At 42.2% G+C, this 16,805-nt stretch overlaps 1 protein-coding gene across 3 annotated transcripts; it reads right to left on the bottom strand.

Moving 5' to 3' along the window:
• Positions 1-731: 731 nt before the first annotated feature.
• Positions 732-9,707, bottom strand: LOC125522211 (uncharacterized). Of its 3 annotated transcripts, XM_048687298.2 has the most exons (9): positions 9,212-9,705; positions 8,925-9,078; positions 8,221-8,497; positions 7,972-8,099; positions 7,106-7,223; positions 5,908-6,000; positions 5,733-5,801; positions 5,536-5,626; positions 732-1,101 (listed from the first exon to the last, which is right to left on the bottom strand). In XM_048687298.2, exons 1-9 carry the CDS (start codon positions 9,585-9,587, stop codon positions 1,070-1,072), a joined length of 1,338 nt encoding a protein of 445 aa, XP_048543255.1. In that variant the 5' UTR covers positions 9,588-9,705; the 3' UTR covers positions 732-1,069. The 3 variants fall into 3 exon arrangements, 1 of the variants encoding a protein (XP_048543255.1); XR_007289690.2 differs by lacking the exon at positions 732-1,101 and having other exon boundaries at positions 5,580-5,626; positions 5,871-6,000; positions 9,212-9,706; XR_007289689.2 differs by lacking the exons at positions 732-1,101; positions 5,536-5,626 and adding an exon at positions 6,875-7,021 and having other exon boundaries at positions 5,770-5,801; positions 9,212-9,707.
• Between the last annotated feature and the right edge of the window lie 7,098 nt (positions 9,708-16,805).

The following is a 16,805-nucleotide window of genomic DNA, read 5'->3' as shown; positions in this document are numbered from 1 at the left end:
TTTACCCGGGCTTGGGACCGGCTATGTTGAGACAACATAGGCGGAGTTTTCAAAATACACAACGAGTACATAAAAAAATTTAAACTATTGCACTGAACACTTACCAGGCACGGTCCGCCATGGACTGCGTCGGCAGGGGCGGGGTCTTGGCGGAGAGGCGGTTTGGTGGGGCGGCGGAGGTCCGACAAGGCCCACGCGGCTCCGAGGGGGTACAACATCAACGTCAGTCTCAAGGAGCATGGATGGAAAGTGGAGGAAGGACGAATTGCAAAAAAATGCAGGCTCTAAGGCTCTAAACATGGTTTTGGGTGGGATAGGGTGCAGAGTCGAACATGACAAACGTCTGAACTCCCCCACAGTTCCCCAGTTTGGGGCTGGCCAAGGAGATTTCAAACGTTCTAGGTCAAAATGGGCCAGGTTGGAGGCCTAAAAATGTTTGGACGTTTGAGACATTTGAAGGCGATTTGACGAGCTGCCTTGAAGATGTTCTACATCTGAGGACAATTCGGTGGGTGCTTTGAAAATGCCTGATTTCCGGGAGAGAGAGAGCACGGGACTAAGGCGAGAAGAAAAGCGGTTGCTTCATGAAGGCTCGCACTAGCGGTGACCGCCTGAATTCAACCACAGCGGCGACGCGCACACCGAAACACGTGAAAGCACCAGGTAAAAACAAAAAGCCCAAAATTACCACAAAAATCAAAGTGGTTCCCCTTTCGAACTGTAGTATACACTTTCAGGATCCTCAACTTCTGTTCATTCAGTGGACCAGGATACTTGTTTGTTCATCGAACAAGACATACATAAAGTAGGGACTCAACAAGCATTCAGAAATGTACAGGGTCAGCTCACCTGACGGTTCCCGTTTTCACGCACAAAGGAAACAGCAGTCACTTTGCCTGCACCAGTACTTGCGGTACAAGGATATGCCAATGAGTTACACCGCCACAGAAATCAAATGCATTTAGCAGAAACTTGCAGGTTACACGCTTGCCATTCACCGAAGCATGTATCTGTCCTGAACTCCCAAACCTATCTTCCTGGGCCGTTCGGTCAAGTCACATGGTATTGATCATGGTGTCCCGTCTCCGAAAGGATAACTAACTGCGAAAAGAGCAATGTCTCAGTTAAGGAAAATGTTTGGTATCACTGTACTCATCAAAAACAGTGAACTACAAAAGAGAATTTCACATACCCCCCCTATGGCATCATTTTTTCCCTCATGTACGCATTTGCTATTGCTACCCATAACCACTCCATCAACACTGTTTCTTTCCCGGGCCGGGCTTGGAAAAGCCCGAAGTGAAAATCCCAAGCCTGAGCCCGGCCTGGCCCGAAACTCATGAACAGTGCTGTTTTTTAACTAAAATAATTATATTCGGAATATTATATTAATATATTATACCTATATTTAGAATAAAATATCTATATATGGTCATTTCAGGGTTCTTCCGGGCTTTCAGTCCGGGCTTCGGGTGAGAAAGTGGAGCCTGAGCGTGGACCGGATGCCAGGCTTTCGGGCTCGGGCCTCTGGGCCGGGCTGCCCATGCACATGTCTACTTTCAACCAAAAACAGTACAATCAACGATGTTTAACCAAGCTAAGTTCTCTAGCAAAAATACCATCTAAAGCATATTCAACATTTTGTGGGTCGTCGATATTTATCAACTAATGATCAATCAATCATACAATACTCCAACAGAGTATGTCTATGCTATTCAATAGGAGATGAGAAATATTAAATTTCCCACTAAGTTTGAAGCTTGTGCTTTTTGGTTAACTTACATTCAACAAATTCTCTCTCTACTTATTTATTATGTCACATTGTCCTATATGGCAAACTTTGCCAACAACAATTTCACAACTGTGACTTGGTTAATTTACATATAACATTTCTCTCTCTACTTATTTTCTGCCACATCATCACATTGTTTTACATGGCAAACTTCACCAATAACTATCTCACAACTGTTAGGATTATACTAGGCGTCGGTTGCACACATCCTTTGCCAAATTTGGGCAAAGGAGAGCCAAGGGAGGACAACGCGGGCGTCCATGGCATGTTTGCGCGGACGCAAACCAAGCCCAAATATGGGCTAGAAATTGGTCAAAGCGGACAGCAAAACGGACATCGATCCATTTGCGTCGCCACGTTGGGCCGTGGTTTCTGCCCACGCGGACAGAAATGGACACGGGTGGACGAAATGCGTCGCCCCGTTGGAGTTACCCTAACATAGCTGAACACGGTGAATAATATAAGGGTGTTAAGCAGTGGCGGAGCTAGCCGAAGATCATTGGGGGGGGGGGGGGGGGGGGGGGAACAAAAATCTTCAGTGTGTTGGGAGGGCCAAATGCTAACAGAAGTCTAATCTAAACCTCCCTAAATAATTTTTCTTTAGGAATGGATCAAAGGATGTTAAGACTGTTAGTGGTGAAACACGGTACATAGATGAGCCTGGGGACTATGTGCTGCCCTGATATGCTGACTGTTACGGAGGATACAGAAATGACTTGCAGAGATGCTGCTGATGATGATGACAGGCTAATAATAGTGTCCTATGACAAAGATAATCCTCCAATTGTGGAGGAGACAAATTATCCTTGTTTGAATTCAGAATGCACTTGCAACCTTTGCGATAAAAAAGAATATGGATATGGAACCGAAAAAGGTGATCCACCTCTGCTACGAGTTTATTGTGGATGGAAACTGCATGCAACTTATATGAAAGATGGTTTAACTTTTTTAAGTATAACGTTTTATAGTTGGTCTTCATGTATAATGTGTGGATTACATGTGTTAATAATTTCTGTCTCCTATCCCAGTCATCATACTTGCTGGCGTGCTCAAAGAAGTGAGAGGCTGACGCCAGCTACAAGAACATGGGTTGCTACAATGCTGGACTAGTTAGAAAAAGACTTTTCACTTGGTGCTAGAGATTTGCAGAAGAAACTTCAAGAGTAGTGCCATATCAAAGTTCCACATCATAGAACATTTAATGCAAGGAGATGACACTTACAAGGGCAAGGGAAAGATAGTTTCCACTTGGTAATTGGTATGCACATTTAAGTCAGATTTAAAGATGGTATCACCAACGAGTGTTTGTTGATATTGATTATGAAGAAATCAAATTGAAAATGTGCTTCAACAAAGGGTTTGCATCAGTCAAGCCATGTTGGATGGGTTTCTTAGAGGGGTGCCGGCCATACTTGGCTGTAGATTCAACTGCTCTAACAAGCAAGTTCGGAGGACAATTGGCAGCTGCTTGTGGTATTGATGGCCAAAATTGGTTGTACCCGGTAACCTATGGAGTTATGGATGCAGAATCCACTGACACCTGGACTGGATTTATGCCTTCATGGGGAGACTAAAACAAGTCACTGGCCATCCAGCTGGTCTGGTCAATCACACAGATGCATGCAAGGGACGGGAGAGTGCAGTGGGTTGCATCTTTTAGCGAGTGGAGCATAGAGAGCATAAGGCAGCTGGCTGCCAATTTTCTGAAGAAGTTCAAAGGGTCTTTAAATTCTATGACAATTTGTGGCCTACTGCACATACCTACCTCCCTATGAAGCATGCTGCCTACATAGAGAAAATCCATGCAAAACCTAAAGTGCAGAAATACAAGGATGAACGCCACCCAATTATGGTCTAGAAGCAAGTTCAATGAAGTCCACAAAGTTGATTATGTCAGATAACAATCTAGCAGATTCCTTCAACAGCAAGACCACAAAGTAAAAGCCATGCCCATTGTCGATTTGTTGGATACCATTAGGCCACAATTAATGCAGATAACTGATCTTAGACAAAAGAATTGCAACAAAAAGAAGTCACTAAGTTCTCACAACTATCATGCAGAACCTTAATCAAAGAACTAGATGTCTAAAAGATAAGACTGGTCAGAAGCAAAAGTTCAGAGGCAGAAGTATATGCAAGAGAGAAAGATGGGATGGAATGGAATGGAAGCGTCCAGTTGACACTGAGAAGAGAGCATGTAGCTGTAGGCTGTGCAAAGGCCTTCCTTGTGTCCATGCTATTTTTGTCATCATTTCACTTAGGGAACCAGTAAGCGAAGTTGAAGTATAAGCCGCTTATGCAAACAGCATACGTGCAATGCTATGGAAATATCAACATGTCAAACGTATCTCCTCTGCTAAAGAGGCCTCCTGAAGGGGAGCCTTGGCGCAACGGTAAAGCTGTTGCTTTGTCACCATAAGTTCATGGGTTCGAGTCCTAGAAACAGCCTCTTGCAGAAATGCAGGGAAAGTCTGCATACAGAAAACCCGAAGTGGTTGGACCCTTCCCCGGACCATGCGCAAGCAGGAGCTACGTGCACCGGGATGCCCTTTACCAAAAAGGCCTCCTAGGAGACCAACAAAGAATATAATCCAGGCTTTGAATGAAATGGATGCAAGGTTGGGCCTAGAAAGAGGAAATGCAAATGCTGTGGACAACTTGGCCAGATACAGAAGAATTGCAAACAGTAAGTTGACCAAGAATTTTCAGAAGATGAACAGACTGGTCCCTCTATTAGTATAAGCACTGTTCGGTACTCTTCCTCGCCTAACGCGTTTCTTTAGATTTTGTAAAACTATTGTTCTTATGTAAAACTAATGCATTTATTTAGCTATTGATTAATTCTATAAAACAGATGAATCTCTTTAGCTACAGGAGACTAATGCTTTTCTTTTTATTTGTAAAACTGATGGTCCGACGCACATCCAGGAAGACTGGTAAGAAAGTGGTGGCAAAAGGTCAAAGGAAAAGATCTGTGATTTGAAGTAGCAAAAATGCTGCACTAAAACCAGGCACAAACATCACCACATGATCAGATTGCTACAGAAGCTGCGACAGGTACTATTGCCATGTAAATTTTGGTTTCAGACTTGTAATGGCAAGTATGCAGTCCTGCTGCTTCTGAAATTAGTGAGTATGCAATCCAGGAGCTTTTGAAGAACACGTGTGACATGTATGCAGTCCTGATGCTTTTGGAAGTAAGAACTTGTGTATTGCTTGTAATGCTGTGTGCAGCCTTGAACCTTCAATGTAGCATGTATGCAGCCTAATGCTTGCTTACTTTTCTCTGTTTGATAGCTGCACTTAGTAATTTTGTGTGATAGCTATGCTTGGGGCCTACCTTTTTGTAGAGTAATACATCAGAGAAATTTCTACCATTTCTCTGAGGTCTAAGATCTTACTACTTGAACTAAAATTGCATTTTAAAGATCTTTCTGCAAGAGTAGCACAACCTGACATGCAAGAGCTTTAAGTCTGCATGTCTACTGTAAATACTTGGTAAATTCTCACATCTTCAATAGCCCAAAATACTCAATGCTTCCGCTACCCAGCTAATACATAGTGCCCAGCAGAGTCTAACTAGTGCCGACCAATGGCACGGTGGCAAAATCAGAGGAAGGTGAGAGAAACTAATAGCAAATGCATGAAAAAAACTATGGCACAGTGGCAAATGTGTGAATAACCATTTACAAAACGAAATAATGTAGATCCTTAGATAGAATAGATTGGCAAAGGATACATACCTCCTGTTGCAACAACTTCATTGTCATCAGACACTTTTACAGTTAATGTTCTGTCACTCCAGCGAGACTTGCGTATGTGAAACACATCAAGCTAAAAAGGTAACATCATATATTTATCAGTGTCAAAATTTTGCTAATATTATTCCCATATAAAGGCATGAATAATACGCATAAAGAAAATCATAGAAAAAACTTACTTTGACATTGACTTCAGAATTAAGGCTATTATTTTCATCCTCGCATTTGCTTAGCAACATATTCTCCAACTGACAACAGCAGCAATACTTATGTAAGTTAATAGCATAAAGCAATAGAATTTAACATAAGTGTCTTACTTTTGTATTACTTCAAACATATCAACAGTGCATCTACCTCAACTGTTGTAGAGATGCGTTCTCCATTGAAACAATTAATGACGTCACCGACCAGTATTCCAAGTTTCTCAGCAGGAGATCCATATGACACCTAAGAGTCACAATAACCACTCAAAATGCAGATATCATAAACACTCAAGAAAGGAACATAAATCTAGAAATGAGCAATATAAACATGCATGCAGCCACAGTGCACGCTCGATCAGAACAACAACTCCCCGCATTCCTGACTTCTCTGTCCAAATCATGCGTAAAAACTGAAGTCCTAGTAGTAAAGATGCACAGAGATGTAGTAATAGCAGAAGTCCTACTAGTAAAGATGTACAGTGACGTATAATAGAGGATCAAACATAAATCCAAATGAGCCCAACACTTGTGTACCTGGTTTCCCAGTCTCCTACTCAACCATAAAACATGTACTAAACTATGCTGTACAATGCATAGTAAATCCTAGAGATCACATGGTAATTTTTTTGCCTCTGCTCTAATATGAAGACGAGGTAAATGATGAATTGAAGTAGTAAAACTGGGTTAGCAAAGGTACCTGCTAAGCATATCAGTACCAAATCCATTTACCATCTAGCAAAAAATACAATTGTGCGCATAGATGACTTGTACATATGGTTTTACTACAAACTTACTAGGAGTGCATTACTAGATGCTCCAGTGCTACTTCATCACATACCAACTTTAGTACTTTGCTACATTTACTAGATACTCCGCTATATATTACTCCCTCCGTCCCGTAATATAAGAGCGTTTTTGACACTAGTGTAGTGTCAAAAACGCTCTTATATTATGGGATGGAGGGAGTACAACCTAACATGACAAGTACTAAAACTTCAACCAACAGATGAGTACACAACTGAGTTCAAATAAATAACCACATTATTTAGTTTACGACAAACACTCGCATAATTGCACTGAAAAAAACACTATACAGGTTATTTGCATGCACATCTTACCACTTACAATCGCGTGAATCACATTAAAACACCAAGCTTTCCAAGATTAACAATAGTATAGAGCATTTTTACTATCAAAAGCATATATGTGTGGGTTGCGGGTTGTGTAGTCAGTTGGTTCTCCCGGGAGTGGCTCATGCAGTCTGGCTGGAGCATAAAATTAGCAATTATACACTCCTAGTTTGGTGTGGCTATATTTTGATCTATAGAGAAAGAGAGGGAGAGAGATACCTCTTTTACAATAAGGCCATCATCAATATTACACTTGCACAATATATTCTCAGCAAGAGCAATGTCTACAAACTTGATTGACCAAAATTTCATACCAAGCTGGGGCCGAGGGATGCACCTGTATCAACAAGTCATCCGATATACATTAATAACTGAGTAAGCATAAGCAGCAACCCTTCTAAAATGAATCATGTCAATTAAACCAAACTATACTTTATCCTCTATGTACCAATATAAAAAGACCTAAAGAGGCAGATCTAACTAATCTCGGCCATCAAATCATGTCAATCCAACGACCTAGATTGCTCCAATGGTGAGCGCTCAACATGTTTAGCGTACAATTAATATAGTACCAAAGTAATAATATTTGTGCTATTAATATAATTAACACGTACTTGATATCCTACCCAATATCAACACACAATTAATTTACTCCCAAATACCAGCGTGCATTGCACGTGCGCATTTACTAATATCATAAAAACTCCAATGCAAGACAAGATATTTTTAAAAGCATGCTAGACCAAATATTTTGATTAGACAAATTTTGTCTTCCCTGATCATATGATCATGTTGATCTGTAAAGCTACACCATATGAAAGAAATTTAACTAACAGAAGGACACCAAAGTGAAACAACTCGATCTAAAGAGTAATAGACGAAGAACCAAGTTTGTGCAACTTGGGATTGATCTAGACAAGGCCAGAATCTGCACAGATTTGATGAAATCCACTTGCTATAGATCACAAACATCAATAAGGTGTTTCATTCAATCCTTACTAGAGAAGATCTTCTTTACGAAGGGGACATAATGATGGTAAACGCCTTCTTAGTGGCACTAAAAACAGAAGTAAACAAGAACATACCCAAATTTTCTCCACAAATGCAAGCACTTGACTAAAATGGAAGACGGTATAAAAGACCCGCTTGTATTGCCATTGACCATTCCCATGATTTTTCCACCAAAGTCAATGAGTGGCCCTCCTATGCCATACTAGAAAATGCATTGAAATCAAGAAGACATAATAGCAATAATTTGCAAAATACGCAATAAAATACATTGTCCAGAATAGCAAATGTACAATTCAGTCTCGAGATAAGATAACAGTTTGTACATCGGGGTGTGGATCTGCACTGTGAACATGCATATAGTGATACCGTTCAAGCAGGTTTGGATTCAAGATTTTCACCACACCATGGCTTATCCTTAGAAACGACTTTTCATCTCTTCCAAGCTCAAAAACTTGGTCAGAACGCTTCACACCATCATTGAAAGAAAGTATATGAACGGGCCGATCCATTCTAACACTGAAGAAGGCCAAATCATAGTGCTTCTGATGGTACTGCAGGGTGGCCTTTTCAGTGGCGCCACCCTGCATGTGAACAAGAACCTACAGCAGGTGCAGAATGCAAGATTTCAACTTTTTTTTCTAAAATTACAACATAAAATGTCTAGTTTGCAACTAGTATATCACAACCACAAGTAGAAAGAGGTATTTTGAATTGGAATCAACTAGAGGTACAGCGGGACTAGCTATAGGCATAGCAAATGGATAGAACTCATCAATTCTACTCATGCTTAGGCATGAGTATCATACTCTTCTTGCCCTAACCAACTGTCCATAGATGCAGACTTAGTACAAATGAGACTTGAAGTTGTCAAAGCAGTGCCAATTTTGGTCTTCTCATCCCAATCAACCCAGAAACCACAGCATCGTGCTAGTGGCTTACCACCTACAAATTCATTGGAATATCAGCAGTGAACAACATAATTTCACAATTCTCCTAAATAAACAGATATGATATCATTATTATTTGTACCAACAAAGGACGAAAGCCCGAGAACAGAGCGAGCAGCATTAAGCACCGCCTTTCTTGAAGATTCAAGGTCAGGACCAGATTTGGGTCATCAAGAACGCACATGGAAGCTCTGCACATGTGCACATTCAGAGTAGGCAATCCCATATGGCGAGCTACAAGAAAATCAGTACACAGAAGTAAACACTCATATGCCGAACACAATACTTCGTTCGGAAGTGGAATTGATAACTTTTCTCGCTGGTGGTGAAACCATGGAAAGTAATCGAGACGACTTGGATGGCATACCTATTTTGTCCAAATGATCTCCTAGTGCCTTCTGAATGACTTTGGACGTATCCAGATCATCAAGTCGATACATCTCATCCGGGATATGTGGCTCGCGAATTGGGGAGCTGTCTGCGGATGAGACCTCCTCCTCCTGCTCCTCCCGTTTCTTCGGTTTCTGGTTGGCAGCCGGCCCCTTCTTTCTCTTCCTTGTATTGGATCGCGCGGATGGTTCCTGTGGAGATTGGGACCCCGGGGACTGCCGCGCACGCACCAGGGCCATCGACCGGGTCGTCGCCGTGGAACTTGCTGCAGCCGTGAACCTCTGGCTGCGGCGGAGCGCGCGAGTTGATCCGGACCCCGACGCCTCTCCCTCTTGAGTGGCGGCTTCCGGCATTGCTGACCTAGAGAGGGTCAGTCAGAGAGAGGACGGAACCGTCAGCCCTTCACGCGCGCCGGGACGCAGGACGCTCGCGCGCGTATCCAGCGGAACTTTCGGCGAAACCTTTTTTTTCGAGAGTACGTCAATAGCGTATCATATTTTTATATAAAAAAGAGTAAATTATTTATAAAAAGGTAAACAAGGATGCGAACATCCCGTTAGCCACTTCAACACCAACACCTACATACTCACTAGACTAATCTCTCATAAAATGGTGTAAACGTCCAACTCCCGCGGTGTGCCATTCTCTCAACTCCTCCATGATCTGAGAAGTCAGTTGTTGTGTACTCTTTTGTTGTTCCGTGCGTTCAAACACCCTAGCATTGCTTTGTTTCCATAGCGACCAAGCAGCAAGTATGATGAAAGAATCGAAACCGCGCATGTGCCTAGTAGGTATGACCTTACGTGCTTCGTGCCACCAAGATGTGAAAGTGTGTGTTTGATCTGGTTGCGGGGCGCTGATCCCCAACTGCATGAGGCAGGAGTACCACACCTCCTTCGCATATCCGCAATGCATCAGGATGTGATCAATCGTATCCTCATCCTGTAAACAGGTATAGCACGCAGCAGTCTCGTCCTGCAGGCCGTGCCGAGCCCTCGTATCCGAAGTCCACAATCTGTACTGAACAGCCAGCCAAGCAAAAAATTTGCATTTGAGAATAGCCCCACTTCGCCAAATGCACTGAAAAGTTTCAGATCTTGTCAGCCCCCAAGCATAGTCTGCTATACACCGATTTAGCCGTATACTTTCCAGAAGTATCCCACGGCCAGGAGAACTCATCAGGTGCCTGCATATCTCTTTCGATTTCTAAAATCGCCAACCGCAAGTGCATAAGCTGTATGAGGGCCATAAAAGGTATGTCTCCACTAATATCAAGCTCCCATCTGTTGGCAATCAAGGCTTGACATATTGTCCGTTGATTATGCGCTCGCTTATGCACCAACGAGAGAATAGCAGGGGCGATGTCAGCCACCGACATACCATTTAGCCATCTATCCTTCCAGAAAAGCACGCTTTCACCATTGCCAACAGTTATCTTCACCAAGCTATTAAACACACTACGCGCATCCTCATCGATGAGGAACGGGATTCCTTGCCACGGTCGAGTTTGGTCAGTTCGTCTGAGCCACTCCCACCTCACTCTGAGTGCCAAGGCTTGCATCTTGATGTTTTTCACTCCCAAACCTCCATAACAAGTTGGCCGACATATCGTGTTCCAAGCCACAAGGCACTGTCCACCGTTAACTCGATCCTTGCCAGCCCAGAAGAACGACCTCATCCATGCATTGATATCCTCAAAGACCCAGTCCGGAGCATTTAACACCATCAGTTGATGAATTGGCCTTGCCGACATAACTGATTTGACAAGTACAAGTCTGCCAGGTCTTTGTATCAGGCCACGCCGCCACGCAGGCAAGATTTTACGGACTTGATCCAACATCGGTAGCCAATCAGCTCGAGTGAGTTGTTTTATAGCTAGCGGAATCCCCAGACATTTACAAGGAAACTCAGCAATAGCGCATGCCAGGTTCGTTTTAACTCTGTCCCTGTCCTCCTCAGTTCCCCTGATCATGATTGCATTAGATTTGGTGTAATTAACAACAAGTCCAGAGGCAGTCCCAAAGCATTGCAAGGCATGTTTGACAAAGGTGATGTCTTGATTCGTAGGCTTGATGAATATTGCCACATCATCCGCGTAAACCGACAAGCGCTGAGTAGCTGAAATCCCATTAAAAGAGCTGACAACCCCTTCCTCTGCTCCCTTCCTGAAAATAGCCGAGAGGACCTCTGATAACCCACAAGTGTAGGGGATCGCAACAGCTTTCGAGGGTAGAGTATTCAACCCAAATTTATTGATTCGACACAAGGGGAGCTAAAAAATATTCTCAAGTATTAGCAGCTGAGTTGTCAATTCAACCACACCTGGATAACTTAATATTTGCAGCAAGGTATTTAGTAGCACAGTAATATGATAGTAGTGGTAATGGTAACAAAAGAGTAACAAAAGCAAAAGCAATATTTTTGGTGTTTTGTAGTAATTGTAATAGTAGCAACGGGAAAGTAAATAAGTGTAAACCAGTAGATGGAAAACTCGTAGGCATTGGATTGGTGATGGATAATTATGCCGGATGCGGTTCATCATGTAACAATCATAACAGGGTGACACAAAACTAGCTCCAATTCATCAATGTAATGTAGGCATGTATTCCGAATATAGTCATACGTGCTTATGGGAAAGAACTTGCATGACATCTTTTGTCCTACCCTCCTGTGGCAGCGGGGTCCTAATGGAAACTAAGGGATATTAAGGCCTCCTTTTAATAGAGAACCGGAACAAAGCATTAACACATAGTGAATACATGAACTCCTCAAACTACGGTCATCACCGGGAGTGGTCCTGATTATTGTCACTTGGGGGTTGCCGGATCATAACACATAGTAGGTGACTATAGACTTGCAAGATAGGATCAAGAACTCACATATATTCATGAAAACATAATAGGTTCAGCTCTGAAATCATGGCACTCGGGCCCTAGTGACAAGCATTAAGCATAGCAAAGTCATAGCAACATCAATCTCAGAACATAGTGGATACTAGGGATCAAACCCTAACAAAACTAACTCGATTACATGATAGATCTCATCCAACCCATCACCGTCCAGCAAGCCTACGATGGAATTACTCACGCACGGCGGTGAGCATCATGAAATTGGTGATGGAGGATAGTTGATGATGACGATGGCGACGAATCCCCCTCTCCGGAGCCCCGTACAGACTCCAGATCAGCCCTCCCGAGAGGTTTTAGGGCTTGGCGGCGGCTCCGTATCGTAAAACGCGATGATTTCTTCTGCTTGATTTTTTTCTCTCCGAAAGCAAATATATAGAGTTGGAGTTGGCGTCGGAGGAGCTCCAGGGGGGCCCACGAGGTAGGGGCGCGCCCCCCACCCTCATGGACAGGGTGTGGGCCCCCTGGTCTGCATCTTTGGCAAGGATTTTTTATTATTTTTAACTAGATGTTCCGTGGAGTTTCAGGTCATTCCGAAAACTTTTGTTTTCTGCACATAAAACAACATCATAGCAATTCTGCTGAAAACAGCGTCAGTCCGGGTTAGTTCCATTCAAATCATGCAAGTGAGAGTCCAAAACAAGGGCAAAAGTGTTTGGAAAAGTAGATACGACGAAGACGTATCAACTCCCCCAAGCTTAAACCTTTGCTTGTCCGCAAGCAATTCAGTTGATAAACTGAAAGAGAAAGAAAACTTTTACAAACTATGTTTGCTCTTGTTGTTATAAATATGTAAAGCCAGCATTCAAGTTTTCAGCAAGGATCATGACTAACCACATTTGCAATAATTTTCAGGTCTCATGTTTACTCATATCAATAGCATAATCAACTAGCAAGTCATAATAATAAATCTCGGATGACAACACTTTCTCAAAACAATCATAATATGATATAACAGGATGGTATCTCGCTAGCCCTTTCTGAGACCGCAAAACATAAATGCAGAGCACCTTTAAAGATTAAGGACTGACTAGACATTGTAATTCATGGTAAAAGAGATCCAGTCATAGTCATACCCAATATAAATTAATAGTAATGAATGCAAATGACAGTTGTGCTCTCCAGCTAGTGCTTTTTAATAAGAGGGTGATGACTCAACATAAAAGTAAATAGATAGACCCTTCGCAGAGGGAAGTAGGGATTTGTAGAGGTGCCAGAGCACGGTTTTGAAATAGAGATAAATAATATTTTGAGAGGCATACTTTCATTGTCAACATAACAACTAAGAGATGGCGATATCTTCCATGCTACACACATTATAGGCGGTTCCCAAACAGAATGGTAAAGTTTATACTCCCCCTCCACCAACAAGCATCAATCCATGACTTGCTCGAAACAATGAGTGTCTCCAACTAGCAACAGTCTTAGAGGGAGTTTTGTTTGTAATTAATTTTGATTTAGTTTGCATAAAGCATGGGACTGGGCATCCCGGTGGCCAGCCATTTTCTCGTGAATGAGAAGCGGAGTCCACTCCTCTTGAGAATAACCCGCCTAACATGGAAGATAAGGGCAGCCCTACTTGATACATGAGCTATTCGAGCATATAAAACAGAATGTTTATTTGAAGGTTTAGAGTTTGGCACATACAAATTTACTTGGAACGGCAGGTAGATACCGCATATAGGAAGGTATAGTGGACTCATATGAATAACTTTGGGGTCTAAGAGATTGGATGCACAAGCAGTATTCCCGCTTAGTACAAGTGAAGGCTAGCAAAAGACTGGAAAGCGACCAACTAGAGAGCGACAACAGTCATGAACATTGGATGCAAGCATGAGTAGGATATAATCTACCATGAACATAAATATCGTGAAGGCTATGTTGATTTGTTTCAACTACATGTGTGCCAAGTCAAGTCACTTAAATCATTCAAAGGAGGATACCACCCCATCATACCACATCACAACCATTTCAATAGCATGTTGGCACGCAAGGTAAACCATTATAACTCATAGTTAATCAAGCATGGCACAAGTAACTATGATCTCTAATTGTTATTGCAAACATGTTTATTCATAATAGGCTAAATCAGGAATGATGAACTCATCATATTTACAAAAACAAAAGAGGTCGAGTTCATATCAGCTTTTCTCATCTCAATCAGTCCATCATATATCATCATAATTGCCTTTCACTTGCACGACCGAACGATGTGAATAATAATAAGAGTGCACGTGCATTGGACTAAGCTGGAATCTGCGAGCATTTAATAAACAGGAGAAGACAAGGCAATATGGGCTCTTGGTTAGATCAACAATAATGCATATAAGAGCCACTTCAACAATTTAATTATGGTCTTCTCCTATCGACCCCCAAAGAAAAGAAAAGAGATAAAATCTATTTATACGGGAAAGCTCCCAACAAGCAAAAGAAGAACGGGAAATCTTTTTGGGTTTTCTTTTTAATTATTACTACTACAGCAAGAAAAGTAAACTACTACTAATTTTTTGGTTTTTCTTAAAGTTTAACAAACACACAAGAAGAAAGCAGGAAAAAGAAAATAAACTAGCATGGATATTACAGTGAAAAAGTATGAGCACCGACATCTAGCAATGAGTGTGTGCAAACATAAATGTAATGTTAGTGGGAAATACGTACTCCCCCAAGCTTAGGCTTTTGGCCTAAGTTGGTTTATTGCGAGGGATAGCCTGGCGGATACCCATAGGTGTAGCTGGGGTCGTACTGCGATGCAGCGTTTATCGCCGCCTGAGCTGCAGCGTGGCATCGAGATGCCTCTGCTCTCCTCTCATACTCATCTGCCTCCTCTCTGGTAATAGTATATCTTCCTTTTGTCCGAGAATCAAAGAAGGCAGGAGCAGGGAGAGTAATACGGACAACACGCCGTTTATCAAAGATTAGTCGATATAAGAGAGGTGAGTCATTCCTCTCGACAAACTGGTGAGAGGCCATAGAATTAAAATCTAAATAAGTGGGAGGCAACTCCATATCACCTTCACGAACGTCCACCTCAAGAAAATTAGCTAAGCGGGTTGCATAACCATTATATCTATTATGATGCAACCTACGTGCTACAATGGCTCCCATATGATAAGATTGGTCTCCTAACACAGCACTCCTGAGAATGCTAAGGTCAGGGACACACATGTGACATGCTTCATCCTTAGCATTTATGCACCTACCTATGAAGAGAGCAAAATAATGTATAGCAGGAAAGTGAATGCTCCCTATGGTAGCTTGTGTTATATCTCTAGATTCTCCTACAGTTATACTAGCAAGAAAGTTTCTAAATTCAGATTTACGGGGATCAATAGTACTACCCCATTGTGGAAGTTTGCAAGCAAAAGTAAAATCCTCTAAGTCCATGGTATAATATTTGTCATAAAGATCAAACATGACTGTTGGAGAATTACGTGAAGATGAAAATTCAAACCTCCTCGGAAATGAACTAGTGAGATCATGGTACTGTGGGCATTTGTCTGCCTCAAAGTCCACAAGATTGGCGTTACGAAAATATGCATTAAATTCTTCTTTGATTCCCGCTCGATCCATAAAATTTTCCGAAGGCCATTCACAGGGCCGCACGGGAGCATCCCTTGGGGGCTCCTCATCAGCATCACGCATTGCAAGCCTGGGTCCTTGCTTCCTCGAAGAACCACCTTGGAACATTTTCCTAAGCATATTGCTTTCTCTGAAAAATTTCTGAAATTTTTAGTAACTTCGAACAAAAGTGAACCAAGCTCAACAAAATTGATAACAACTACTCCTACAAGTGCCTAGAGCCTATATCATGCATTAGAACTACTTGGAACCATATAAATTTGACATGCAAAGCTCAAGAACATGGTCACCTATGCAGCACAAATTTGCAATGAATAAAGCACTAGAACAAAAACTAATTGGACCAATGGAGGAGTCACATACCAAGGAACAATCTCCCCAAGCAGTTTTGTGAGAGGTGCTTTGAGCAAGGAGATCGAAAATCGCAGCAAAGTGAGCTAGAACTCGTGCTTGAGCTAGATATTCGTGTTTGTGGGAGGAAGAGGAGGAGGATGGGTGCAGGAATAAGTGGAGGAGGGCCACCGTGGGCCCACGAGGCAGGGGGCGCGCCCTGGGGGGTAGGGCGCGCCCTGGGGGGTAGGGCGCGCCCTCCACCCTCGTGGCCAGGTGGCAGCTCCCCCCGCGGTGTTTTCAGTACCATAAATCCTCAAATATTCCCGAAAAATCATATTAAATTGGCATGGCATTTGTAGGACTTTTATTTTCGGGGCATTTTTATATTGCACGGATAAATCAGGAAACAGACAGAAAAAATACTATTTTTACTTTATTTCAACTAAATAACAGAAAGTATAAAGAGGGTACAAAAGATTGTGCCTTCTAGTTTCATCCATCTCATACTCATCAAAAGGAATCCACTAACAAGGTTGATCAGGTCTTGTTAACAAACTCATTCCGAATAACATGGAACCGGAGAAATTTTCACATAAAGCAGTTTTAACATAGTTTCTTTTAATGGAGCATGGTATAGTAGGTACTCCTGGATCTCCAAGTTTCTTTGGTATTCCACCCTTAAAAGTGTAATTAGCAAGCATGGTGGAAATTTCAGCTTCCGGTATCTTTCTCTTATTTGTAACAATATCTTTC

Source organism: Triticum urartu, chromosome 7A, assembly GCF_056163025.1.
Source record: "Triticum urartu cultivar PI428250 chromosome 7A, HENAU_Tu73, whole genome shotgun sequence".
NCBI classification, from domain to species: Eukaryota; Viridiplantae; Streptophyta; class Magnoliopsida; order Poales; family Poaceae; genus Triticum; species Triticum urartu.
The sequence above is the reverse complement of the archived record's forward strand: the minus strand, read 5'-3'. Positions and strand labels throughout refer to the sequence as shown.